The sequence below is a fragment of the Fringilla coelebs genome (assembly GCF_963513975.1).
Source record: "Fringilla coelebs genome assembly, chromosome: 5".
NCBI classification, from domain to species: Eukaryota; Metazoa; Chordata; class Aves; order Passeriformes; family Fringillidae; genus Fringilla; species Fringilla coelebs.
Genome location: NC_140033.1, coordinates 28121819 through 28148458, shown reverse-complemented (window position 1 = coordinate 28148458; position 26640 = coordinate 28121819). Strand labels below are relative to the sequence as shown.

Genomic DNA, 26640 nt, shown 5'->3' with positions numbered 1-26640 from the left:
TAGAATATTGAATTTGTAAGTAGGAGTATCTTGCATCTAACTTGGATACCACTTATCTATAGGACCTCACCTCCATTTGTCTATGAATTAGAAGTTTGAAGTAATGAAAGTGATAAAAATATTAACCTTGTACTATAGCAAGAAAAGATTTCCAAGTACAGTCATCTATATTACCAAAATATATTAGTTTTTTTCAAACGTGACATTTACAATGCAATCATATCTTTTGTACATTATCAATCTAACATAATTTTTTCTTCATAAATGGATAATTATTTGGTAGATGCAATTGCCTAAGTTAGAGTTGTATCACAGAATCAAATAATGGTTTGGGTTGGAAAGGACTTCAAAGATCAGAAGTCCAACCCCCAAAATATATTAATATTTAACTTACTTGGCTGAAACTTCAGCGTATATGATGTCAAAACACCATTTGGATGGGTGGGTGAACCCCACTCCAGAGTCAGAGAGTCCAATGTTGGGTTAGTAATCTTCAGAAAGGAAGGTGAACTAGGAACTTTTAAAAAGAACATAGAGTAAATACAAAGTAGATTAACTTAAAACAGGTCATTAATTATTAATTCTTAAGACTATTACTGTACTGAGAGAGATTACTATTTTATGAAGTCCAAGTAAACCCTATTTAAGTTTAATATCTAGGTTTTTCATTTCATACCTCCTTCAGGGGTCTTAAATACTTTGTCTGGGCTTGCTGGTCCTTCTCCTTTACCGTTAACCACTCTAACATTCAGCTTGTAGGAACTATAGGGCTCCAGCCCTGGTAACATTCCAAAAGTCTTGTTTCCCCTGAAAGTCAAGATCTTTTTTTCTACATGTCGTCTACTCCTTCTGGATAGACTCTGCACTTTCCAGTAGTAAACCTAAAGACAAAAAAAAATAATTTACAGTGAGTGCTTAGCTGTTCTGATTTTCTAAACTCTGAGCTCTTCCACGAGCATCCATGAATTATAGGTAGAAACAACTGCAGTTTTAATAAGCTCAGGTTAGACACAGCATAGAGCTTTCCTGCTCCAGAAACAGACCTTGCTCAGAAACAGTCTACACAGCTGGGTGCAGACTATCTGCCAGTTCTGCTCATGCTCCAAAACAGTTTGATACAAGTTCTGGTTGGGAATTACATTGATCTGTGATCATCCTCCTGCTATCCAGTCTATATGAGAGGCAGAAGTTATTCATTCTTTCAGTAAGATGCCTACAGGCCTTCCAAAGTAGATTTGGACTTTGGCTCCTTTTTAGATCACCTCCCTGACCATGCTATTCCTTGTTGCCAAATTACCTATAAATGGGGAAGAAATCAAAAGATTTGACTTGGCTGGAAAAACACAGGAGTTCCGAAATTACTCTAACGTTAAAGTACTGGAATGCTCTCCACTCAGGGATGGGAACACTGTTCCTTCAATTATGTGACATTTTGATCAGATGAGAAAGCTGATTCAGGTGTCTGATTGAGCTGACTGAGTTTCTAAGAAACCACATATGAGCCTCACAGGGGTTTTCCCAGCACTCTCATTACTACACAGTCTCTTCACCATTATAACTTGAAAGATATTAATAGCTGCGCCTCCAAAAGACTTGTGTTACTCCTGAGATTGCCACCTTCAAATAAATAATTGTTTATTTTTCACAGCATCATTTTCATGCAAATATGATCACAAGCTAAAGATCACTAAGAAATCTAAATGAATAAAAAAATCTATTCCTATTCAGGCCAACTGCATAACACCTCTTAAATTTAGGAAGCCAGGATTTCACATAGGAATTCAAAAAAAAGGGCTGTTAAGACTTGCAAAACCCAGCTAGATAGCTATAAAGCAATGTTGCACTTACATCAGCTTTAAACATATAATTTCACTCCAATCACTTTTAAATACCACTCTGTTTTACATGGTTTGAGTCAATGTTTTTCAATATCACCAGCTGTCATCCTATAGCTCTCATCCTATCAGCTAGTGTAGAAAATCATTTACAAGCTAACAAAAATTCAAGTGTTGGTACTATTGGTACTGAAATTCATAAGATATAATAAAATAGAGTGCATCACGTTTTCCATAATTTCTTCCTTAGTTTGAAAAGTTTTATAGCACTGCAGTATATTGAGTAATAGCTAGATTAATACAAGAGCAAAATATGAATTATGTGCTGTAGACCGCTGCTTAGTTACAATCTTCCTGCTTTGTTCAGACATTTGCCTTCAAGACGTGACTCTTCAGACTCTCTTAGTTCTCTCTTTATTAAGAAATCTGTCCCCAATGCAACACTGTATATTGTGTATATGGGCTACTGACAGAAATAATTTTATTAATTAGGAAAGCCTAAGTATGATGCTAGTAGGATTTTGCTTCTGTGTTTACAAAGAGCTCCTCATGTGCTTTGTAAGCTGCATCAATGATGAAGATACTTCATCCATGAAAAGTTTGCAGTTTGTATTAAGAGAAAGCTTTTTAATAATAGCTACCCACCAGGTCTTATGATTTCCCATGCCTTGTCTAGTCTTTAATCTATTTTAGCTTGATTTAGCTGTATTTGCAAAAATTATTTAAGGTATTCTTGCTGCATCTGCAGCTTATTCAAGGATATGTCATTGTCACATCTGTCCTAGCCAGAACAGCAAAACTACTCAGTGGTCTGGTCTGCTGTCAATCCTGTGGTTGTGAACTTGTTTTATTTATTATTATCAAGTAACTTATTTGACCTTCAGTTTTGCTTAGCATTGTGTAATTGTGTGGCTCTCCTCCCCACAGAAAAAAAATATACTGTATATAGAGAAAGCATAACAAATTAAATAGAAGTGGTCCCATTAGTGATTACAGGACAGAAGATAACCCTCAGACACTCAAAGTCAGAGGAAAAAAGAAATGTCCATCTAAACTTTGGATGATGACAAGTCACAGTAACCATGCTGTTAAACTTGAACTGATATATAGGCAGAAGTGTGTCTATGGATTTTGGTTTGGTGTTGTTATAGATCTTTAACAGAAATTTGGTGATTTGGATTAAGAGCTTTAGTGTTGCTGTAACTTGATTAATAACTACCACTAATTTCACTAGATTCCAACTCTTTACTCCTCACATAACAGACATTTTCTTTTGATTGCCCATTTGTGCATGAAATACCAGGTCAATGTAAAGCTGTCATCTAATAAATAAATATTTAAGAGACTAGTAAATCCTGTTTCTCAGCTGAGTGTATTGTGTTAGTGTGGCAAAGCAGCACACAAACTACAAACATTCACACTATATCATATCATACAGAACTAGTGCAAGTCTCTCTGGATGGTGGTGTTTTCTGCCAGGAAAGAGATACCCACATACCAGGAACTCACATTCATGTGGTAACCAGCTATAGAGCACTGAAGCTCAGTTTCAACGTTTTTGACTGCTCCATTTTATAAGTATGGTGTATATTTATTCTCCTCCAAATATTCTTTACTGTTTTAATTTTTCAAATATTTATTTTACCTCCTTTCACTCAAAAAGAAGTAGTTCAAATTAGTCTTAATCTAGTTTGGGCTAAGTAATCTGTTTTGTTAGAACACACTTATGAGAATACTTACAGAGGAGCAAAGAAGCAATTACTTTGACTTTCTTCTATTGTTACATAGGATGTCAATATACCCTCACTGAAGCAACTTTTCCCTATCCTCCAGGGGCACCAGTTTCAAATCCTGAAGTTCTTCTGTCTCCCCTTCTCCATTAAATTGCAGTCTTTTTTCTTCAGCACAGCCTTTTCAGTTATTACCAAAGGCAGCGCCTACCTTACAATAAGCCACTTTCCATTATATGGGCACTCCACATCTTCTGCCCTTTCATATGTCCTTAAGTTGAGCTTTTACACTGAGCTTTTTCCTGGCCTCCAGAAAGACATAAAACCCAGCATATGCTACTAAGTACCCAGTTACTCTGAATTAAAGACTTGATCAATCATATCAAAGCAAAAAATGAGTAACCTTAGCATTAGACCTAGAAGAGACTCCTACCAAAACGAGTTCTTCACATCCTCTAAATTACTTTGGAAAAAGAATCTGTAAAACTGTTACCATTTTTTAGCCTGTTTAACATATGCAAGCTTGATTGCAAACACATGCCATTTTTCTTCAAGGACAATGTCACAGGAAGCTAGTGCTACAAGGCTGGAATATTGCTGAACTCTGTAGGCATTGTATCAAAGCTGTTGCTCTTGTCAGCAGAACTTGGGAGCTCACTGAGTCCTCTTACATGTCAGTTAATTCAATCTGGATACAATCTCATACAGGAAGATTGATCTACTTTAATAAACAAGGAAGAGAATGCTTTTGACCATACTTACTTTGTACCCTTGAAGGTGTCCTCGGACAGTTTTTAGTGGAACTGGGTCCCAATGCACCTTTGCTAATGTGCTGTTAATAACGTGAACCTGCACATTGCCTGGAGCAACCATTGGCACTGTGTGGAAAGGATGCAACAAGCACCTAGTTAGAATTAGAAACCACACAAACACGGTTTTTTAGAATGAGTCTTTGCATTGTACTCATGGAACAGGTTAAAATGTTCCTGTGTTTTCAGGATTGATACTCCAGAGGAGTATGAAGCCTTTACTATCTCCAAATTGCTTCCTTTTAATTAAAAAAATAACTTCTATCCCCCTTATCAAAATTTCAGTATTTTAAACACACAATCAGGTTACACATTTATCTCCTTTTAATTAGGATAATTGAGTCAAACTACAAAACTTACAGTCTTCCCCTGAATGTCCAATCACCTCTGATGGCTCTGGTGCATACCCCAAGTCATTTAAAGCTTGCACTTTTACTTCATAGGGAACAAAAGTTTGTGTACCAGACACAATATATTTAGATACATTTGCAACTATAACAGATGTCCATTCATCATCAACATCTTTCTGGCGCCAGCTGACTTTGTACTGAAGCCCTGGTCCATTAGACTGAAAACCTTTTAAAGGCTGAAATGAAAAGAAATATTCTTAAAAATATTCTGAAGCATCTGAAAAAATCTTAACTTAGAAAGAAATACATTGATTCTTTTATAAAATACCACTGAAAATTTACCTCTGTATTCTGCAACAGAGAAGCACTGCTGAAAGTTATGCAATTGACGATTTTTTTTTTCAGTTTTCACTTTTTGGTGAAAAGCACATTGAGTGATGTTGGTCACTAATTCTTACACAAACAGCACTTGTGATTTCTGTATACATATTTTGTTTTCAAATATTTCTTAAGAAGCGGAAGAGAGAAAACCAGACTTGCACCAACTCCTTGTAAAGAGTGTACCCCAGGCAATATTTCTTGCCTGAGAGTGCAAATTGGTCATACATGGCTCTCCTTGAACTGCTGTCATGATGGTAAGGGCACAATGGAGAAAACTTCAACTGAAGTTTTCTAGTGGGAAAGTGCACAATGATTAGTTTCTCATAAAAGATGACAGTAGAAGTAGCATTCACATTACAATTCACTCTAAAAGTTAGATCTACTTGACATAAATCTCCATTTATATTTTGAAGTTTTCCTAAACTGGCAGCAAAACATCCTGTATTACCTAATTATTGGCTTATCTTGAGAAATCTCACATGGAAATATGCTCCCACCTTTAACTTATTTTCACATTTTTAAAAAAAATAATATTTTTCATGAAAATGAAGATGGGGAATGTATGAATTTAGCTCTTTTTCAAGAATATTTTAAGCAGGCAATTGGGTATTCCCATCATTTGTTGTCAAAAAAAAAAAAGAAAAAGCTACTCACAGTTCTGAAAACAAATAAAACGTTGAAAAAAAGACCCATCTTACCTCCCATGTTATTACCAAATTATCAGGTTCTGAGCCTATCCCCTGTACATTAGCAGGATTTTCATCAGGGCCTAAAAATAAAATATTTACACGTGAACAAGAATGGCTGCTGCGTGATTCCAAGCAAACTCAATGCTATTCATAGCAGGAATCAATCACTGGGAAGTGGGAATAATTATTTACTTGCAGATTTTGTCAGGTACTGCTCAGATGGCTCACTAGGCTGGCTCCTGCCAATCCTATTGACAGCTATCACACGAAAGGAGTAGTTGACATAGGGAGACAACTTGAGCTGCACCGTTGTTTCAGAGCCAGGCACTTCCGTCTGGTAGCGCCACACTCCTGGCTCGTGCAGCGCGTCTTCGTACTCGATCACAAAGCCTGCAAGCAGGAATTGAATCCAACCTCACGTCAAAACTCCAAACAGCTTCCCAGACAAGTATAGGCATTTCTTAATGAGCTAGCCAGAAGGGATTGCTCCAACCACTGCTTTCAAAAATCATGGAACTTGACAGGTAAATATATAAACCGTAACACAAATCTATAATGTGGATATCAGAAGTAGAAATAAAGGTGAACTATAAAAAATAAACTCTTAATTTTATCCTTTGCTACTGTAACTTATGCAGCCATCCCTCAGGTAACACATAATTACAAGAGCTCTCAGTTAGGTACCAGATTTTAATCTAATGGGAGCCCTTGAACTATCACAGCAAGGAAGTAGAATTGCATTGCCAAATACAATTCTATTGCCAAATTGTTCTTAGTTGTATCAAGCAGACAGCCAGCAATACCTGTATACATTTAAAACACCCTAAAATTCCATTTACTCCAATGAAACTGGAAGAAAGAAAATCTATTTAAAGTCAAGAACCTATACTTGAGGAAGGTTTTTGAGAGCACTTTTCATTATCTTCAAATTAAATCAGGGAATATATGTTCAGAAACTAAACTTCTTAAGAGTACTCTGTGTGAACATTATGATGATTACTGTTAAGACCTTACAAAGCATATAACTTCAGGGATAAATAGTTTTGTAGAATTCCAAAAAGAAAATCATATTCATTAGGAAAGACAAAAGGATATTTTTTTACAGATGTGAAATGTCCAGGTCGGCTGTTGTCTGTCTCTGCCCAGACACGCGTGAGATGGGTTTGTTCGAAATCGGGCTCCAAAAGACGAGACTGGACTCTCTGATTTTCGGTCTTCAAGGTTGTTTATTATTTCTTATCTACAAAGTTTTTCTCTCTGCCCAGCCGGGATCTGACCAGCAAGGCAACCAAAGGCACTCTGACCGCCCATGGGGCAGTCGTCTTTTTATAGTAAAAACTACGTAAATCATATTTACCTTTTATCCCCAATACCTTTCACCCTTGTTAGCAAGTGTACCTTCACCGAGAACCTATCCACAAGTGCCTACGTCACAGAGAAAATGGATGACAAGAAGAAGGAAAAAGAACCACGAGATAGGCCCAATTTCCTCCATCTTGTCTCCATAACACCCCTGTACCAAAACCTTAAAACCTGTGTTTCACCTTGTAAATATACTGTTTACACCATTTAAACTCCAGTGATTCTCATATCCTCATACACAGGTGGCCCATCCCTAGAAGGGTCAAAGGCAAGCCACCAAGTGCTTTTGGCAACATTCCAAGACCTCCGAGCCCTCCAAGGGTTCTCTCGGTAGCTCTGGACATCCAGAGCGATGTGCTGAGTTCCCACAGTGAAACAGCCAAAAAACCTTGCTATAAGATATGAGATATGAATTCTGAAAGACCTAGGAGGAATTTTTAGGACACATAAAAAATGGGAGAAGAATGTATAGTCTGAGTACATTCCACAGAACCTGCAGCATCAAATATTTGTGTGTTGTGTAACAAGAATTTTCCTCTGTCTCATGTGTGGGTGGAGACAGAATATGACTCAAGATTGATCCTGTTCGGACTACTAAAAAAATTCGGAGTGGCATCTAGAAATTTCTTTTAGAAGAATACTTACAGCACCACATAGAAAAATGCACAACAATTTGAGGAGCAAGATGTAAAAGAGGCAAGTTATACTAAATCATAGCCTTCTGGCTGGCTGATTTCATTCTGACCTAAGTAGTAAGAGGGAGAATTGACTCCAAATTACTGTCTGACCTACTGTTGCTTTTGTGTGCTCAGTGATACAGGTCTTGGGATGGGATGTCTCCTGGTTAAAGCCTTGCTGAAAAGGTGAGAATATTATATGCCAAAAAGATTTTCAGTACTGCTTTTTGCTTCCCTGGCCACTAGCCTTCTGCCTGCAACTCCAGCAGAATAATTTATGGGCAACTTCAAGGAGAAAAAAAACTATCTGAGCTTTCAGGGAGATACTAGCATGTCAGTCATACTGTGCAAACAGATCACTCCTAATGAAGTGCAATCCTTGAGTCTTCAACTGCACTTTGAAGTGATAGCAGCAGCAAAAGAAATAGGCTTACTTAGAAAGCAAATGCCTTATTTTGCAGCCTCTAAGAAGACCATGCAGCAATATAAAATGTATTATAATTAAACCCAGCATTATTTAGTTAGAAGAGTTCAGTTTTCAATATGAGAGTGCATGCAGTATATCATTCAAGAAAAACCTACAAGAGACAACATTGCCTAATATTAAGTCTTTTGCAACAGTGTGATCTCATTCCTACAGAAAGACAACACTTCTGTCATGGAAAAATGAGAATAATTATGAAAGTATATGTATATGAATAAACCACTATTCAACTGTTTACATTGATCTTCTATATATTATATTTTAAGTTATATTACTAGTTGATATACATTAGAGATGCCTGAGACTGTAAAATTTCAGAAAAATCACTTAATGTTTCATTAAAATGTATTCAAAATCTTTGATGTGTTCAGAAACTTGTGAAACTCTGTCTTTTACAAATTTTCCTTTCCAGATACCGGATCTTTATGGTTTGTTTTCAGTGTTGATACCAACCCAGCATCAAACCCTGGAGAGCGACACCCAATAAGTCAGTCTAACTAATTAGTTCCTAACGTAACATCTACACTGGTCTTAGCAACTTGTAGCAGTTATTATCCAAAAACACACTGCATATATAATGAAATAATTGAATTAAGCTGCTCACAAGGAAATGTAATGCCAAAAAGTCTTTCTGATGCCATGAATTTTTGGAAAACAAACATTAGTATCTTTGTTCCTTGCTCCTAAATTCCCCCTTTATCCCCTCTGCTCAATATAAGCAAGAATTTTCATTATGTTTTAATGGGAAGAATAACAGCATTTAATATCAACTTACTGCCTCAAAATTGCATAGATATTTAATTGTTTAGTTTTATGGATGTGGTTTATTCTTTTAAGTATCTGGACTAGAAAAAAAAACAGAAAAACTATCTACCTTATATTTTCATGAGAAAAGAATAAACTTCTGCCCCAGAAGAGATGGGTAATCACTGACAATGGTGGTACTGATGCTATTTCAAATTCATAGAATTGCAAAAGAGTTAATTCAAGATGTTAGTAGCTCTTTCCTTCAGAAGCATCCAAGCAATGAACAAGACTGCTCTCTATATATTCATAAAACTGGACCTTGTCAGACAGACCTCATATAATTAAATATAACTTCTATATTATCTAGCACAAGTTTTTGAATAAAAAAGCCCAGCTCTTCTGGTCTTCCTGCTTGGCTGTACAGTAGTTGTTAAGGGTGTGTTATATAAATAAATGTCAGCTATAGAGAATTAATTTACCATTTCCCCAAGCTGTACACAACATTTATTCCAGAAATTTTTGAAATTTGAGAACAGTTGGAACAACACCTTCAATGCAGTGTAGTAGATGCAAACAAACATACTTGTAATGGGACTGTTGTTTTCATCCCCTGGTATCCATGTGAGATCAACGCTTCTTTCTAGCTGACCTGTCAATTCCAAGTCAAAGGGTGGATTTGGCCGAGCTGTAAATCAAATGAACACAAAGTAAGTAACCACACCAGAATATGTACTTTAATATTTGAAAAAAAATCCTTACATTCCAATCAAAGAATACCACAGATACAGCAGGGCAGGTCTACTCACTTATGTAAGCATGACTTAAAGACTAATAGCATGCAATTATTACAAAACAGACAAAAATGGAGAACTGATGTAACCTGGAAACTTCTAAACATTAACAAGAACTGGTGTTTATTTTTATTTATGTCTGGGTGCACTGTGATATAAAAATGTGACAAGATGCAAGGAATTATGAAATGGCTCTTTGGTTCATCTTTGAATGATTATGGGTGGTTATCTATTGTAACAGACATACCTCATACAACATGGAAAATAAAGAAACATTCATATCAAAGAAGCTTTTCTAGAACCATTACAAATATTTTTATGTGAATTCAAAACAAGTATACTTCAAACAGAAACTAATTGCAAGTTACTAAATTTTTTTTTTGTTGTTTTTTTAAAAGATTCAGAAATACTATGCAAGCTGTTATTATAAATCCTTATGATGCATACAGATGCAATTGTCTGTTCCAAATTCATGAAAGTAATTTATTATATGACTAAAATGACAAAAATCATGACTAATAAGTAGGTTCATGTAAGTATACATAAGCATTTTCACTGATAGGATTTATATAAAAGTGCTTAAAACCCTTACACTTTAAAGTGTTTTAGCTAATTATATTGCACTTGAGCCCCCAAATTCAGAGAACATACTACTAAATTAAAGGCTGTACACCATCAAATATAAGACTATGTCTGACTAACAGACTTTTTTTTTGAGTTTTAACTTAAATTTTAAAATTTTGGCAATTTCATCAATGATAAGTCAAACTGGTCAATATGATCATATTCCTCTTATGAGTGGAGTAAAATTAAGACAAACTATGAAATAAAATAGAGCAGGACTACAAGGCTGCAAAACCAATGTTAACATACAACACAATTTGGTTGGTGCAAAGTCTTTAACAGAGAATTACCTTTCACCAAAGAGTTGGATTTACCTTTTATTTACATTTTAGATATTTCATTTATTATATAACTAACTTGTATTACAGTATGGTCTATGAGAAAAACATTGCCATATTTTACCCAATCTTAATTAAAAATAATTTATCTCTGAAAACCACTTATTCCCTAAATATAAAGCAACCTGCACTGTAACATGTGCTACAGTAATGGAGTAGTTGGTAAAATGGGATGAAACCACACAGACACAGATAAACACACAGAGGAAAAGGGGAAAAAAAGGGCAAAAAAAAAATTGCAACAGGCAAATGAGCAATATATCTGCCTGATGATGTAGAAAGAGAATTTTGTTTTAGTTTACCGTAAATGATAGCTGGTGTTGGGGGAGCAGCTGAAAAGAACATTAATATAAAGGATTTAATCAGTTAGTAGCCAAAGAAACAGAATACTGTAGGTACTTAAAGACTAAAGTTATTAGAGACAAAGAAAAGTTAACTTATTTAGATTAAATGGTTAATTTTAAAAAAACACATTATAATTTTTCACTGAAGAGCTGAGAAAGTATTCTTGAATAATTTATTCATTTTTAGAATAAGGCTAGATCAAGAAAATAAATAAAGTAAGCAATCTTATAAAAATGCCTAAATAAGAGCTATTTTTTTGTCTTAGATCATTCCTGGATAGGTGTAAGATCACAGCAGAATTTTAAGACACAAACATACTTGCTCTGAGTCTCAGATTGAACTCATGTAAGAATCATTCAGGACATCTACTTAAAACCTTCTTACAAATTGGAGAACGGGCAAAGTAATACATCTGGCAAGAATCTGCAATCATAAAACTTAACAGAGAACTAAACTAAAAATCCATGAGAAGTCATACAGCCAAGCCTGCTCAGTCTTTCTGAAGCATAATTTAGTTGTTGAAGAGATTCCTGAGATAACACTCTCCCAACATAACAGAGACATACTCCTGTTGGAAGGAGTCCAGAGGAGAGCCACCAAGGTGGCAACAGAGATGGAGCACCTCTCCTATGCAGACAAGCTGGGAGTTGGGGTGCTCAGCCCAAAGAAGAGAAGACTCTGGGGACACCTTAGAGCAGCCCCCAGCACCTCCACAGGCTCCAAGAGAGCTGGAGAGGGACTTTTCACAAGGGCATGTAGTGGTAAGACAAGGGGGAATGGCTTCAGCTAAAGCAGAGTGGGTTTATGCTACATATTAGGAAGATATTTTTTACAGTGAGACACAGGAACAGGTTGCCCAGACAGGTTGTGTGGAAGGTGTCCCTGCCCAAGGCAGGAGGGTTAGAACTAGATGACCTTAAAGATACCTTCCAACTCTAGCCATTCTGTGACTCTGCCATGTTTATGTTCAAATACCCTGCAAAATTTCATTTCTTGTAGTAGCTCAGATATGGTCAAAATAAAAAGCTATACAGCACGAATCTGCCCTGTAGCTACTCAGTCATTTTGTAAGCAGCTGATTCAAATGCAAACTGTAAGGTGAGACTACATTTTTTAAAAACTGAAACATATGGACACTTAGGTGGCAATTCTGTTATCCTGTCCTAAAAACCGAAACTATGTTTGTGCTTTTCACTTTAAATCTAATGCTGTTTTCATACTTAACAGTAGAAGTTTGAGAACATTCTTACCAACAACAGTAAGCACAGCACTTGCTGAAACACTGTCCAGAGTAGTATTAACTATGCAAGTGTATGTTCCATCATCTTTATCAGTTACATTCATAATGGTCAAGTTGTCTTTACCAACTAGAAACCTGTAAAAAAAATAAATTCAGCCACTGATTTTTCAATAACTGGCACTGTTATAAGAAACTTGAATAAAATATTATCAAATCCCATATACTTGTACATACCTAAACAGCTATGTTTACCCAAATTAAACTATGGAACAACATGATCTTTTTTTTTTTTCTTCATTGCTCTTGACCATCTTCCCACAGTGTCTTTTGTTCTAATGTGCTTTTCTTTCCAAATATATTCAAACAAATTTTAAATATTTGGGATCCAGGGCAAAAGAGTTTTCTGTTATCTGTTTGGCTTCTTAAGTCAATTATCTTTACCTTACACTTAATCTATAAGGTCAGCGTGCACAGTTTGTATAAATGTTTACATCTTTACATTTTATTTTTAATTTTATCTTGATATTTTCATCACACTAGGTAGGTCCTTTAGTCACAAAATATTGGATAGCCATGATGTTTATCAGTCGTCTTTGGAAAATATGTCAATAGGTCAGTATGTTACTTTCAGAGATCAGAAAAAGCACCTAGAAAATTAAAAATAAAGGAAAACTATGTGGTTCTTACCTTTCATCATCTGGAAGCTCATCATTGTCCTTCAACCATGTAACTGTTGGTAGTAAGGTAGAATCATGTTTTATTATACACTCAAAAGAAACCTGGCCATATCTCTGAATCACTTTGTATTCTGGCTGTTTAATGATCATCGTTGGATCTGAAATTTAAAATTAAAATTAGATATCCAGAAAGTCTGAAATTCTGTACTAATCAGTGATGCAAGATTGACTAATTTCTCACCTTTAATTTCCAACTGCACCTCATTTTGTATCTTTCCTAATTCATTCCTTGCTACACATGTGTATGTACCAGCACTATTCTTCTGAGCCACTGGAATTTCCAAGGTTCCATTATCATGGAAAACGTACTCATTTCCACGCAAGATGCTACCTTTCACTCCCTTAAACCTTTGCATAAGAAGTAATATTATTAGCCAGCATCACTATTAAATTCTGTATGGTTTTATTGTCAATAAAATACAAACTTAGCACTGCCATATTAGATAACAGAGACAGAAGCATTCAAATGAAACTTAAACTTGACTCTGTAGGTGTAACTTTTCTGCTGGTTCATTAAGTACATGCAATATTGTATTAGCAAATTGTAAACAGCATATATTTTTTAAAAAATATTTTTAAATTGTAAATAGATTAAGAAGAATTTTAAAGCTTCAAGTGTTTGTTTCCATAGATATAACTGGCTCATCTTCTGTAACATAAGCACAGGTAGAGCTTACCATTCAATTTCAGGCTTAGGTGACCCAAAATAAGCACAGTCTAGTAATGCGGGGCTATCTGCAATGACTTGATACAGTTTATTGGCAGGAGTTAGAATTCTTGGTGGCTCAGCTGAAAAGACAAAGATATCTGTGTATAGTTACAAATAGCAAATACATAGTAAAAAATATAGTTACAAATACAAAATATAAAGACATCAAGAATGGCCTAAAGAATTACATAAAAACATTTTTCCCTGGGATGATTTTGGGTCTCAGTCTGGGCTCAAATACAATCTACTGGTACTAGCCTGAGGAAAAGTTAATGCAGGGAAATTATCTTATGAAAAACAACTGTTTCTTGCCTATTTACAAGTAATAGCGATGGGCACCAAAGGCAATGATTTCAATTGGAAAATTTAAATCAGTATATACTTCAAGAAGATAATCTCCTGGGTACAGACCGAACTATCTAATTCCAAACAAACCTGCAGGCAGAAAGAAGCTAGGATGCATTTTTGGTGTAACACCTACATTTTCTTTCTTTTAAACAACAGTGTCAATCAACACATCTGCCAGTTCCTGCAAGAGAGTCACTAGAGGCCATTCTGCCTAGGATTTTGCTACTAGCTTTTCTTAATTCAGTGAGAAGAATTAGAGGAGCCACAACATATTGCAATCAGAAACACATGCCAGGGAAGCCTTAGAGACAAATGCATAATCATGTCCCTTTGCAGCAGTAACTTGGAGATCATCTATTCCACTAATCCAAAACACCCAGATTCAATGAAACTGTATTGAAATGTACTAACTTAAGCAATACTAATTCCTTCCTTCTCTGTCAGGCTTCTGTTTGACTGACTTACACAAACAAAAAACCAAAAGAGAGATAAAATTTCTTCCAACTTTTTCCAGCTTTCACATCTATACTTCTCACTTTGGAACAGTGAAAGTGAAATTCAGGAATATCCTAGGAAAAAAAAGCTATGTGTACTCTTGCTCTTTACAGGGGCCAGGAAATAAATCAATTCCCCATGAAGACCTTGAGCAAGGCTTGAGCAGAGAGTCTCTGTGCTAGCAGGAGACAACTGAATACCCAAGAAAACAGAAAAATATAGTCTTTTTCTTACCCAGAACATTCACAAATGCATTTGCTAGCAAGTATCCATACTCATTAGAAGCATTGCACTGATAGACGGCACTTGACCTTTCTTGCACGTGTGAGAAAATAATGGTGTCACCATCCACCTTCCTGCTAGGATCTTCTGGGGCAACTGTTGGTGTAAAGAAAGAGAGTTATTGCTTTTCCTAAACTGCTATTGGATTGCAAGTTTCATACTTCTGAAAAGAAGGAAGAATCTGAAAGGTTGATATACCCTTTAAGTTTTTTTCCCCAGGATGAGTGATCACTAGTTAAAATGTGAATTTTAATACAGTTTAAAAAGTTCTTCTCATTCTACAGGCACTAACTCACGATGGTAGAGTTCCCATTTTTTGAGAGGTTTTTTTGCTTGTTTTCCAAGGAAGTGAGATTGTATTTTACACAGAATACAGAGAAAGAATACCAATATTATGAGATTCAGGCAAATACAGTCAATATCTAGAAAATTATAGAAATATTTCTGAATGTCAAAAGAAAATACTGATCCAATGACATAGTCCTCTGTGACTTTAAAGTTTCAAACTGATTGTTATACCATAAATAATTTTCCAAATAAAAAAATAGCCATACTCAGTTGAAAATTATCTCAGAGTAAAGAATAAGCATTCCTTCTAACCAAGTCAAGAAACAATCTTCTCAAGAACAGAGTTAGTACTTCAGTAGGTGGCACTATTTCCCTTATGTAAGAATTATACAATGCCATTTCCTCAACTGTTCTGGAGTGGCCTGAGTTGTCAAACAGCTTCTCCATCACAAAAGCACCCAAGACATAACTGAAAATAAAATTCTAAGAAAATATTGAAGAAGATCAATAATTGTCAGTTCTGATACAACTGAATGGCATTAAAGAAGTATAATGAAGAAAAAACTTAGCTTGTAACACCGCACTGCATAAAAATGCACAATCTATAGTTGAATATTTTATGAACATACTAAATAAGACCAGATATATAATTATTGTATTAAAAAGCACAAATATTATTAATAATGAACATTAATGGTTAAATTATTGATCTACTAATATGAAAAATAGATGTATTTATACAGAAATAAATGCATTGTAGTCTGGCTGTATCATCAAAATTGACACCTTTACTGAAGCTTGAAAAAGTATATTTGTGGAACACATTCTCATACAAGGAAATTCTTATTTGAATTCATAAAAAAAGATCAATCAAATAAATTAAATCAGTTTTCTGTGACAGGAACCTTTTGATTCAGACAATACCTTAGTTCCCATCTGTAAAGAAAATGGAGATATTTCTCCTGCATTTCTTTAAAGTATATATTACTGAATTCTCTACAAAAGAAACCAGATAAAGAGGACCACAGTTCTGTCCTTCTGCTTAAGGGTATTTCCAGCCTGGATGAAATCTAAGGACATTTTTCATGTAAATACCTCAGTTTCCAAACAGCTGCCTCAAGAACAGATTTCTATTTCCATTTTTTCTCATCTTCCATCAGTCTGAGTTCAAATCAACATCACAAATTCAAAAATTTCGGGAAGGAATAAAAAAGTACTACTGAGATTTTAAATGCTTATTCTCTTGACTTTTGGATTGCTGGCACACATTTTTCTCTCTTTTGCTTTACTTCCTATTGTGTTCCATGTTTCACATTGCCTCCTTTTCTACGTAAATGCCATTTTCATTAAAAGATTCATGGGCTGAAAATAGCTGGAGCAGGTGAGCAGCCCAGCAGGCAGGCCAGTCAGCTGCGGGAAGCAGTCTGTTTCTGCATACAAATCACAGTTAAACAGAAGACAGGCACAACTGCTCTCCCACGAGGAAGGAGATCTGCCCACAGCCACTCCAAGCATGGCTGCTTCCAGCCCTGGGCTCTGGGCTTCCCTTCACTCATGCCCTCTGAATCCTGCAGCACTTTCTGCACCCAGGTGGGTCATTGATGGGTGCACAGACTGTCCCCCTCACACACACTCCAACACATAATCCCTTACAGGATCATGGTAGGCTCCTGAGAGATGGAAGCCATTAATTCAATCTTCTATGGCTGAAGGAACTGCACTGTAAAAGAATGATCTAACCACCATATTACTATAGAAAAAGAGGGGCAGCATCTTCCCACTGCTGTACTGAAGGAAAAAAAAAGGAGATTGCCCTTTTCAGCTGTCTGAAGGAAAGGAGGTGCCTGTTTTCTGAAAAGGGCTTCAAGCTGGGGTCCCAAGAGAAAACAAGGTAGAAGTGTCAGGTTAGCTGGTGCTTTCTGTTAATTGGTCAAGCCAATTGGATGCTGAAGGGCACTGATTCAAAAGCTCCCTCTTAAGACAGACATCTATTTAATTGTCTGTTGAATACAGCTTCTTTTACGGTCTGAAGAACGCACTGCTGCACTCACAGACACAGAAACATTGAGCTTGGAAGGGACTTTTGGAGGTCATCCGATCCAGCCCCCTGCTCAAGCAGGGCCACTTGTATCCAGTTATCCAGAACTGTGTCCAGATGGGGGAAGGATCACTTTCCTCTACCTGCTGGCTACACTTTTGTCTCATGCAGTACAGGATAACGCCAGCCTTTTTGCCAAAAGGGCACATTGCTGGCTCATGGTCAACTTGGCATCCACCAGAATGCTCAAGTCCTGTTCTGCTAAGGCACTATCCATCTGGATGGCCCCCAGCATGTACTGGCACTAAGGCTGCTCCTCCCCAGGTGCGGGACTTTGTTCCACTGATCACCCTCTCTGGGTCTGGCCATTCAGCCATTTTTCTGTCCACCTCTCTGCTGTTTATCCAGCTCCTACATCAACAGCTTGTCCATGAGGATCTAAGGGGAGACAGTGTCGAAGGCCTCACTGCAGTCCAGGCAGACATTATCCACTCCTCTTGCCCTCATCTATCTGGCCAGTCATTTCATCACAGAAACATATGAAGTTGGTCACCCCTTGGTGAAGCCATAAAAACTACTCCTGAAAGTTTTCTTGTCCTTAATGTGCAACCTTGAAATGGTTTGCAGAATTAGCTGCTCCATCACCTTCACAGGGATAAAGGTAACTGTAGCTCCCTGGTTTCTCCCTCTAGCTCGTTGAAGACTGGAGTAGTATTTGCTTTCTCTCCATCTTTAGGCACTTCTCCCAGTTACCATGATCAAGCAAAGACTATTGAGACTGTTCTTGCAATGACATATGCCAGCTCAGTCAGATGCTTGTGGCTGCATCCTATCAGGGGCCACACACTTCGGTATGTTCACTTTGCTTCTGACCTAATCCTTTTCCACCAAGGGTACATCTTATTCTAGTCTTTTCCCTTGTTTTTGGGACCTGGGATTCCTAAAGGTCAGTCTTGCTAGTAAAACCAGAGGAAAAATACCATGGAGTACTTCAGCCCTTTCCATATACCAATCTACCATTAAAAAAAATAAAATTAAATCCTTTCCTGGGTAAAAGGATTGACGGCAGGGCCACTCAAGCACTGCTTGTTTGTTGTTTGTATGTATGAACATTCTGGTCACGTTACACGATAGCGGCATGAGAAAGAGAAAATGTTTTTGACACATTAGACAAATCTGAATTTGACACTGATAGGCAAAATAGCAAAAACCTATGTAATACTTAAAATGAGCTTTTACAAACAGGATAATGAATTACGAGGATTTGCAATTGGAGTCCTGCTGCTGTAACAAGACAGGTGAACATGTGCCATCTAACAGCCAACATTTGCTCCCAATAACATGGAATCTCAGCTTATGAATGTGTTTTGGTCCTTTCTGAACAAAGACCTGGTTTCACTTGATTTTTTCATCACATTGTACAATGATACAGCTTCTTGACTCTAGCCATGTTCAGCATATTCCTAAACAAAGAAGGCCGGGCCTCCATCAGATACTTCTTGTTGTAGTTAAAGATCAGCACTGTGAATAACTTCTGTTCATTTGATTGCATACTTCCATCTGTTTCATAAACTTTTGACAGCTTAAGCAATTACTTTTGCTAGTATGCTCAAATAACCACAATGGCACCATTACTACTTTTTTCCTTGAAAAAAAAGACAGAATGACATGTGCTCTCCAAACAGAAGTAGTTAAAACATACTGTTATGCATAAAACTGGAAGGGAAAAAATCTGGATTAAAAACCCATGGATAACTGAAATGGTAAAGAATGTGATTTTTCTTTTCTTACCAATCTCACTTGCTCCTCAGCATATTATTTTCCTGTGATCACCGAAATCCTTTTCTTCCTGAGTTTCTGATTCTGACAGTTCTGTTGTCTCCAAAGGCACAGCATTACCTGCACTAACTATAATCATCCTTGACTATTTTGTGCAGAATTGAAAAAAACCTGATAATCAAAGGTCTTTCATCTGCTGAAGTTCCTAGGCCAGATGAAAAGTTTCAACACAACAACAGCAGAAGCAGTGGATAAACATCTTCCCATGCAGTCTTCTCACCAAGACTGAAATACTGGGGGCATTAGGGTCAGCAAATTTCTCCCCACCCTCCCATGGCTGCAGTGAACAGCTTGTGGTGTGTACTCTCAGAGAAAAATGATGGATGATGAATGTCTCAGCCAGGGATTATCAAGGCCTTTCATGAAAGAAATCTAAGAGCTAATGTTTCTCCCTTCAATTCAGTGTGAGTACTAATGGAGACTAACTCAAACCTAGAGATTCAATGTGGAATGTAACATAAGAAGAGAAGAATGTGTTAAAAGAAGATAAACAGCACCTTTGCACTACTTTGTATAAATCTAAGTGTCTGTATCTAATATTTTATAGCTCACCATGAACTATAAACCACTGGACCAAAAAACCAGTCTTTTGTATATTATTTGCAATGCCTTTCTGAAGTCCAATTATGAAAGAGTTTCCCCTTCCCAATTAATCTGGGTTGTTACTTTCTTAAAAGTTGAGACACTTTATGCATGGCTTCCCTTTTGTAAAACCAGGCTGACTATCTAAGCAATAAGACACAATGTATTATGCAGTGATATAAATAATGCAGATCTTGAGTGTTAATTGAACCACAAGGCAACACAGAGTCATGGCCTGAACTTTCAATTGCTACTTGCCAAAGTAATTCTAATTGACCTTAGTGGGACTGGGCATGTGAGTTCATCATACTCCTGTGAGTAAACATTAGGAGGTTAGGTTAGGTCCTTATCATTCCAACATGTCTAAAGCAGCCTTTTTTTTTTTTTTTTTTTTCAGAAATGCTGGTGTTTTCAGCATGACTGTTGAAGAAAACTAATTAAAATATTTCAGGAAGACTGAAAATCTGACTTAAAAAATATTTTTTTACTCAGATTATTGGAATATTGAACAAAATTCACACCATTGCAATTTTATTTTATAGTTGCTAACACACACTACATTTTTATCCATTTTTTTTCCTTTTGCCTTTTCCCTACAGATATTTAAACCTCAGCCTTTGACTGAGATACGGACGAATGGTTCTTTCTTCAACATTCCCTCTTCCTTGTCTGACTCTATTATGGAAAAACAAAACCGGAAGAATTAAGTATCTCCCAGTTGTGCTTTCCAACAGAAAATTAAAGTATTGCAAACAGATTACTAGGCCACAAGAGGCACATTGTGGGATATATGATGACAGCAGGGCTTTGAAATTCAAATGTAGCTCTTTTTCTTTGAAATCCTGCCATGGGTGTAGCTCTCTCAGCAATGCCCTGAAGCAGAAACAGCTGCTTTAGTTTCCTTTTACAGTGATTTCCTAATCATTCAGTTGGAAGATGAGGGGCTCAATTCTATAATTTAGTAACAAGTGAACAAAAGGGCACACTGTACTTGGTAATTTCCAGAACAGCTTTTGATAACTCAGAATAATAAAAAATCACAAGAATCTTAAGAACTGCACTTTCTGTGATCATGATGCCTCTCATAGATGCCCTGACAGATGCAGTGTCCTAGAGCATCCAATCAACTTGCACGTAAATATTTAATGTGGATAAGACTTCTGCTTTTCTCAGCAGTCAAAGTGACCTTTAATATAAGGCTGAGCTGCCCACCTACTTATTTCTTGTGTTCTTTTTTCTTTCCCTTACTGAGTTTGAGTGGTTAATTTAATTAAAGTCTTTTCATTTTTACTGAATATCATCAACAAGACTTTGTGTACCAATTCCTCAAGGCCAGTCCAATATATGCTTCCTTGTATTTAGGAAATTTTGTGGCATCCTGCAGCTGCTTCTGGAAACTCTGTTTCTTAATGTTTTACTGTTACCGTGAAAGAAAGCAGAACACATCACTGCTTTTCTGGAAAATGTACTTGTTGGTCACTTGAACAGCTCATCCTACAGCTTTGATAAGGAAGAAGAGCAAGGCAAAGCTGACTTTCATAGCCAGATGAAAAAGATTTTACTAGTCAGGAGGCCTGAAATAATAGTTAAACTACAAGAACTGCAGGATAAAAATCCCCTCCAAACAAATAAACAAAAAGTGAATGGTGAGTAAAGAGAAAACAATAAAGAAAGATGAGACCACCAAAAATCCAGAATGGAAAGAGAGGGACAAATACCAAACTTTGATGATAAAATGCATTATGACATATTTATAAATATAAACTATACAAAATTGCATTGATATTTTCCTGTCTTGCCATTGTTGGATGGCAAGGTGATTAATGTCAGTTTACATAACTTATTTACCAATGGAAATGGTAAATAATTTAAATCTTAATTTAAATCTCAGGCTGTAGATCTCCCCTTACATTTAATTAGGATTCCTGAAACAGATTATTTGCTAAATATTTCTATTTGTTTCAATATATACCCTTATTTTGCATTTTTTCCACCACAAATAAGTTTACTCTCTTTTGTACACCAAATAGTTCAAATCCATCTAATGAGGATTCTTGTTTACTTCTTGCTATTATCTAGATTCTGACCATACACAATCCTTCCCCACGTCCCAAACTGGGTGAATTATACTTTGTCCACAGACTTAAACAACTCCTAAACTTCTGAAAGTGACAGAAGGACACTGTCATACTTTAAACAGACCAGTGTTTCAGAGTACATTATCTCTTATGAGCCAACAAGTGAGACTGCCTGGCTTTTTATTATTGTTTTGAGAAAGGGGAAGGATAAAGGTAGAAGAACCAAGTGTGACTTGACAGTACAGGATATGCTCAGTGCAAACCCAGCTGACAACACACCGCAGTGTCCTCCAGCAGCTTCTTTGCAAGGCAAGTTGTACTATATATAGCAGCTACCTTGTGTCTCTCATACAGCACTGCCAGTCCTAACACTGCAGCAATTAAGTGGCTCAATCACCAGTTCAGGGCTGCTTTTCTTACCCATGCACACAGAAACAACTGTTCCACTGCCTTAGGGGTTCCTTTTCTTTGACAGCGACTTGGCACAAACTGTTTGCAAGGTACCTGCTGACACATTCAGACAGTTTTGCTGCTGCAGCTTCTTAGAGCTGAAGCCTGGAAGGCTCACACACACTAAGCTGCAAATCCTGCAGTGTACTGCAAATCCTACAAGTACTCTGTATATCCACACATGCAAGGACTTCACTTTTTATGTCACATTTAGGATTCCTAGGCAACATTAGAGTTGCAGCGAGGCAGCAAAGGAGAGACCTAGCAGACATGACTGCCACAGAAACACAGGGGTAACAATGGCATTCCAGCAATGGCCCTGTGAGAGGGAACATCCAATATCCACAAAGACACTACCAGCAGAATGCCAGACACAGGAACCAGGAGCATGATTACACACTTTAGCTCTCTCAAAGGCACATTTTGTTGTTCAGCTTTTACGAACCACTGTATTTTATCACGTCTTTTATGATTTAGCATTACCTGTCAGGCAAAAACTACACAAATACAGGCTCTTCACATCTATTTGACAAAAACCACCCTGAGACTCCTCATATTTTCTTACTCATGCTCCTGTAAGGTAATTAAGAATCTTACTTGCTATGGGAACACCATTTGCTAACCAGCTTATACTAGGCTTTGGGTTGCCATTAGCTCTGCAGATTAAAGTTCCATCTTCTCCAGGAGACAAAACCAAGTTTCTGGGTGCTGTTATCCAGTATGGAGCAGCTGGGTTTAAGAAAAGAAAGACAGCAATTATTTTCCAAAATTACAGAAAACCATAAGGCCCAGGCATAGTAATCAGAAGATAAATCAAACAAGCTTTGTGTAGATATAGACTTACAGCTATACTGCTACTGTATATGTACTTAGATATGCATGTGTGTATATATATATATATATATATATATATGTGTGTGTGTGATATATATGTGATATATGTGTGTGTGTTTATGATACTCAATTAAGTGATAGATCATACCTTGGCCAAACTAACCCCCTGGTCACCCACTGCATTAAAATTCTGTGATAAACAAAAAAGGATCTTTATTTAGGGTTGCCTGCTTTAAATCTAATTTGCCTTTCCTAAAGAAAGCAAAATTTATCTGTGTATGGCATTTGCAGACACTACAGTGGTCTTCTGATTAATTTCAGAGATATCCATGCTCTTAGTAGTTAGGCTGCTAGGAATTAATTTAGGTTTGATTACAAAAAAAAGATTTCATATCAAGGCTGAAATTTTAAAATGGCAAAATCCTTGGTCTCAATTCAATGGCAGATTGCAGTGGGGCCAGATGTTTACCTGAGACAGATAAAAACACAGAGATCAAAATGGGTGAAACACTGTCCTTACTAGAAGAAATTCACATGTTTCTCCATCCTTTTCTACAATAAATAACCACAAACAGCATATATTATCACATCTTGCAATTAATTTTCAGATTTTGGATTGATGGACAGATGCAAACAGAAAATTAAACTTCTGTTCTGAGAAAGGAAGTTAAATGAGATCATAAAAAGATGCTGATCTACAACAAAATAAGTGACTATTTAGCATGCAAAGTAAGCAATACAGCTGATTATTTCAATAACTAATTAACTGTCATTACGGGTTTTTGTTTCATGGTATTCACAGCATACTTACAATTCCTATTTAGACAAACATGTTATGTTTTTAGAACTATAAGGCATCATCTTTGCTAAAAACATGAAGAAGACAGGAACAGAAATATCAGTAAAAGAGAAAAAGGAAGAAAACCATAAGAGTGTAAGACAATAATAAAATAGAGGAAAGAAATAATCTGAGCTATATGAATGAAGAAAAGGGGAGAAAATGAGGATGAAATGATGAAGAGAGATAAGGACGAAGATAGAGAAGCAAGAGAAAGAAGCAGTCTAATGACAGATAATCAAAGGATCTAAAATAAATGTAGTACTTGTGCAAACGAAGGCATTATCTTACTACTGATACAGTAAAATCAGTAACAGTTTAGCCTGATGCTTTACAAAGTAACATTAAAAGATGAAAAAGATATTGAAGACAGTAAAGCTCTCCCAGTGTTAGAAGTCAGACAGTTGAATGCTTCCTCAGGGGGATTTTTAACCATTATCATTCATCCTTTTAGCTATACTTCATCCTAGAGAAGCCTGCTTCCATCCTGCATTCCAGACCCTTGACAACATTACATTAAGGATAATTTTAGTATTACCTTTCACAGTTACTGAAATGACATGATGAACTGAACCTAAATAATTTCTTGCTATACATTTGTAGTTCCCAGAATCAGCTTCTGAAACATCTATAATCTTGAGAGTTTTCTTAAAGTTTTCAAAAAATGTTCTGTTGGCTGGCAGTTCCCCACCTTCCTTGATCCAGCGGATTACCGGTGTGGGCCTGGAGAAGTAAAAGCACAGATCCAATTTAAGGACTGAAGAAAAGGAAAGTAAGAGTTCAGCAGATTAATATTTTTAATACATGTTTTATAAATAATTCTTTTAAAAGCCTCTACCCAGATTCTGGGCAACATCCAACAAATATGAAAAATATGCCAGCGTTTGTTTCTAGGAAATGACAAGTCTCACTAACATTGTCAATGGCCATCTGTTCCTAGGATTAATAATTACAGAATACATTTGTCTGCTGATTAACCTAAAAACCTGATGGTTAATAAATTAAGACAGGCTTCTACTATCAAATTGATGCTTATGGTAAAGGTAGCTTCCATAAAATGACAAGTTTATAATTGTCCTTTGTGTGAGCAATACCCCAATGCTTCATGAACATCATGCACTTCACAAAAGAGCTGTAAGTAGACAGAAACATTTCTTGTAAGAAATCAAGAAAGAAATGTCAGTGCTGAGCCAAGTACAGCTACTTGTCACTGCACTGAATCTAAATCTTGGCTATGCCCCATGCTGTCCACAGAAGTTGCAAGTTGTTCAAACACCTGGAGATATACTTTGACAATTACAAGAAATTGCAGTTTGTTGCTTACTGATTACAATGTCCTCTCTCAAACGGTAATGGCTCTAAGCAAATGTTCCCCTAGCAGTCTAATATCACATATTTTATAACACAGACACCTAACAAAGCTGACTTTTAATTATAGTGTCGGTGATTAAGAATAGTTGTTTCAAATAAAATCTGCATCTGGCCCACTGTGGACAAGTATTCCCTCACTGATTATTTGGTTTTTTAATTACATGACAGCTAAAGACACAAAGCCATACTATATATTACAGTCTATTTTTTTCACAGGTTTTATCCAGTCATTTTACTGGAATTTGGATCACCTAATACTTTTATTGCAGGGTTGTCAAAAGGCATATAGCTATATTACAGATGCAGATTACCTGGGCTGCTGCTAATTCCACTCACAGGGGTGGTTTTGCTGGGGCAGGCACCTGAGCAGGCCACAGCTGAGAGAGAAATACTGCACTGATGCTCAGATCAAGCTGTGCCTGAGCACGCCCTGTGGAGCTCACGCAAGTGAACATGTGTGTGGTGCTGTGGTGCATGATTTGCAATTATTGGCATTCCTCAGGGCTACCTGAGAGCACTCTGCCTTTGTGCACTGCAAACATATTTACAGTTCTTGAAATAGGCACTAAAGGTTTTCTCCTATTCTATAACCAATCTATTCTCAGATTTCTTCCTGAGAATGAAACTGATTAAAAGGTCAACGTAACTCATGAAGTTAAATTGCTCTTAGTAATTTTCTTTTTGCACAATAACCAGCAGAAGAAAACTTGCATTGCATTGAAGAAACAAGTACCAATTAAGCTCAATTACAATGAGAAATTAAATGTAAGAACCTGAAGATTTGTTCTAACAATTCCCACAGCAAATTCTTACCTATTTTTGTATAATTTGAGAACCTAATGACTGTAAACTTAGGAAAACAACAGAAGCTTTATTCCTGACTGCAAATCTGTGGATATATGTCTGAGATTAGTCTATAGCATTTCTTGCCTGTGTCCTTTACAAACAATGGCACAACCCATTTCCTGTGCACAGGGTTTGGGGATATGAGAATGCAGAGGCCACACACGTTCATAGCCGGTTTCAAAGTCTGCTGATGACCAAACAAATGGTGAAGTTCCTTAAAAAGGCTCTTTCCATTTTACACTTCTGCTTCTTTGAAACACATAAGCTTATACAGTGGTCACATTTTTAAGCATATCTGAAATTTCCCTCTGTTTCTGTATTTCTATTTAGAAAAAAAAATGTCTCAAAAGTAACTCACAATCCTGCTGCAATGCACTCCAACAAAAGCACATTTCCTCTGAGCTCCACTTTGGTACTTGTGCTACCTGTTGGTGTTAGAAGAACTGGCTGCCTTTCTGTAACTGGCTTTGCTGGAACAAGAAGTAGTAAAACAATTATTTTCT

The 26640-nt window shown here is 36.6% G+C and overlaps 1 protein-coding gene across 8 annotated transcripts in view; it reads right to left on the bottom strand.

Annotated features, from left to right (window-relative positions):
• Positions 1-26640, bottom strand: part of NRCAM (neuronal cell adhesion molecule) — a gene marked incomplete at its 3' end in the record, with an annotated part of 66258 nt that overhangs the window by 28023 nt on the left and 11595 nt on the right. For 6 of the 8 annotated variants that reach the window (XM_084206269.1, XM_084206268.1, XM_084206270.1 and 3 more), the window contains 15 exons: positions 26496-26607; positions 24459-24643; positions 22846-22977; positions 14926-15069; positions 13817-13928; positions 13321-13487; positions 13090-13237; positions 12413-12537; positions 9648-9749; positions 5987-6184; positions 5804-5874; positions 4735-4960; positions 4328-4443; positions 677-881; positions 395-517 (listed from right to left, as the gene is read on the bottom strand). In XM_084206269.1, coding sequence (XP_084062395.1) covers positions 395-517; positions 677-881; positions 4328-4443; positions 4735-4960; positions 5804-5874; positions 5987-6184; positions 9648-9749; positions 12413-12537; positions 13090-13237; positions 13321-13487; positions 13817-13928; positions 14926-15069; positions 22846-22977; positions 24459-24643; positions 26496-26607 — 2166 coding nt within the window. Of the gene's footprint in view, positions 1-394; positions 518-676; positions 882-4327; positions 4444-4734; positions 4961-5803; positions 5875-5986; positions 6185-9647; positions 9750-11119; positions 11150-12412; positions 12538-13089; positions 13238-13320; positions 13488-13816; positions 13929-14925; positions 15070-22845; positions 22978-24458; positions 24644-26495; positions 26608-26640 lie in introns of all 8 variants that reach the window. The other 2 variants (XM_084206267.1, XM_084206274.1) reach the window with 2 other exon arrangements.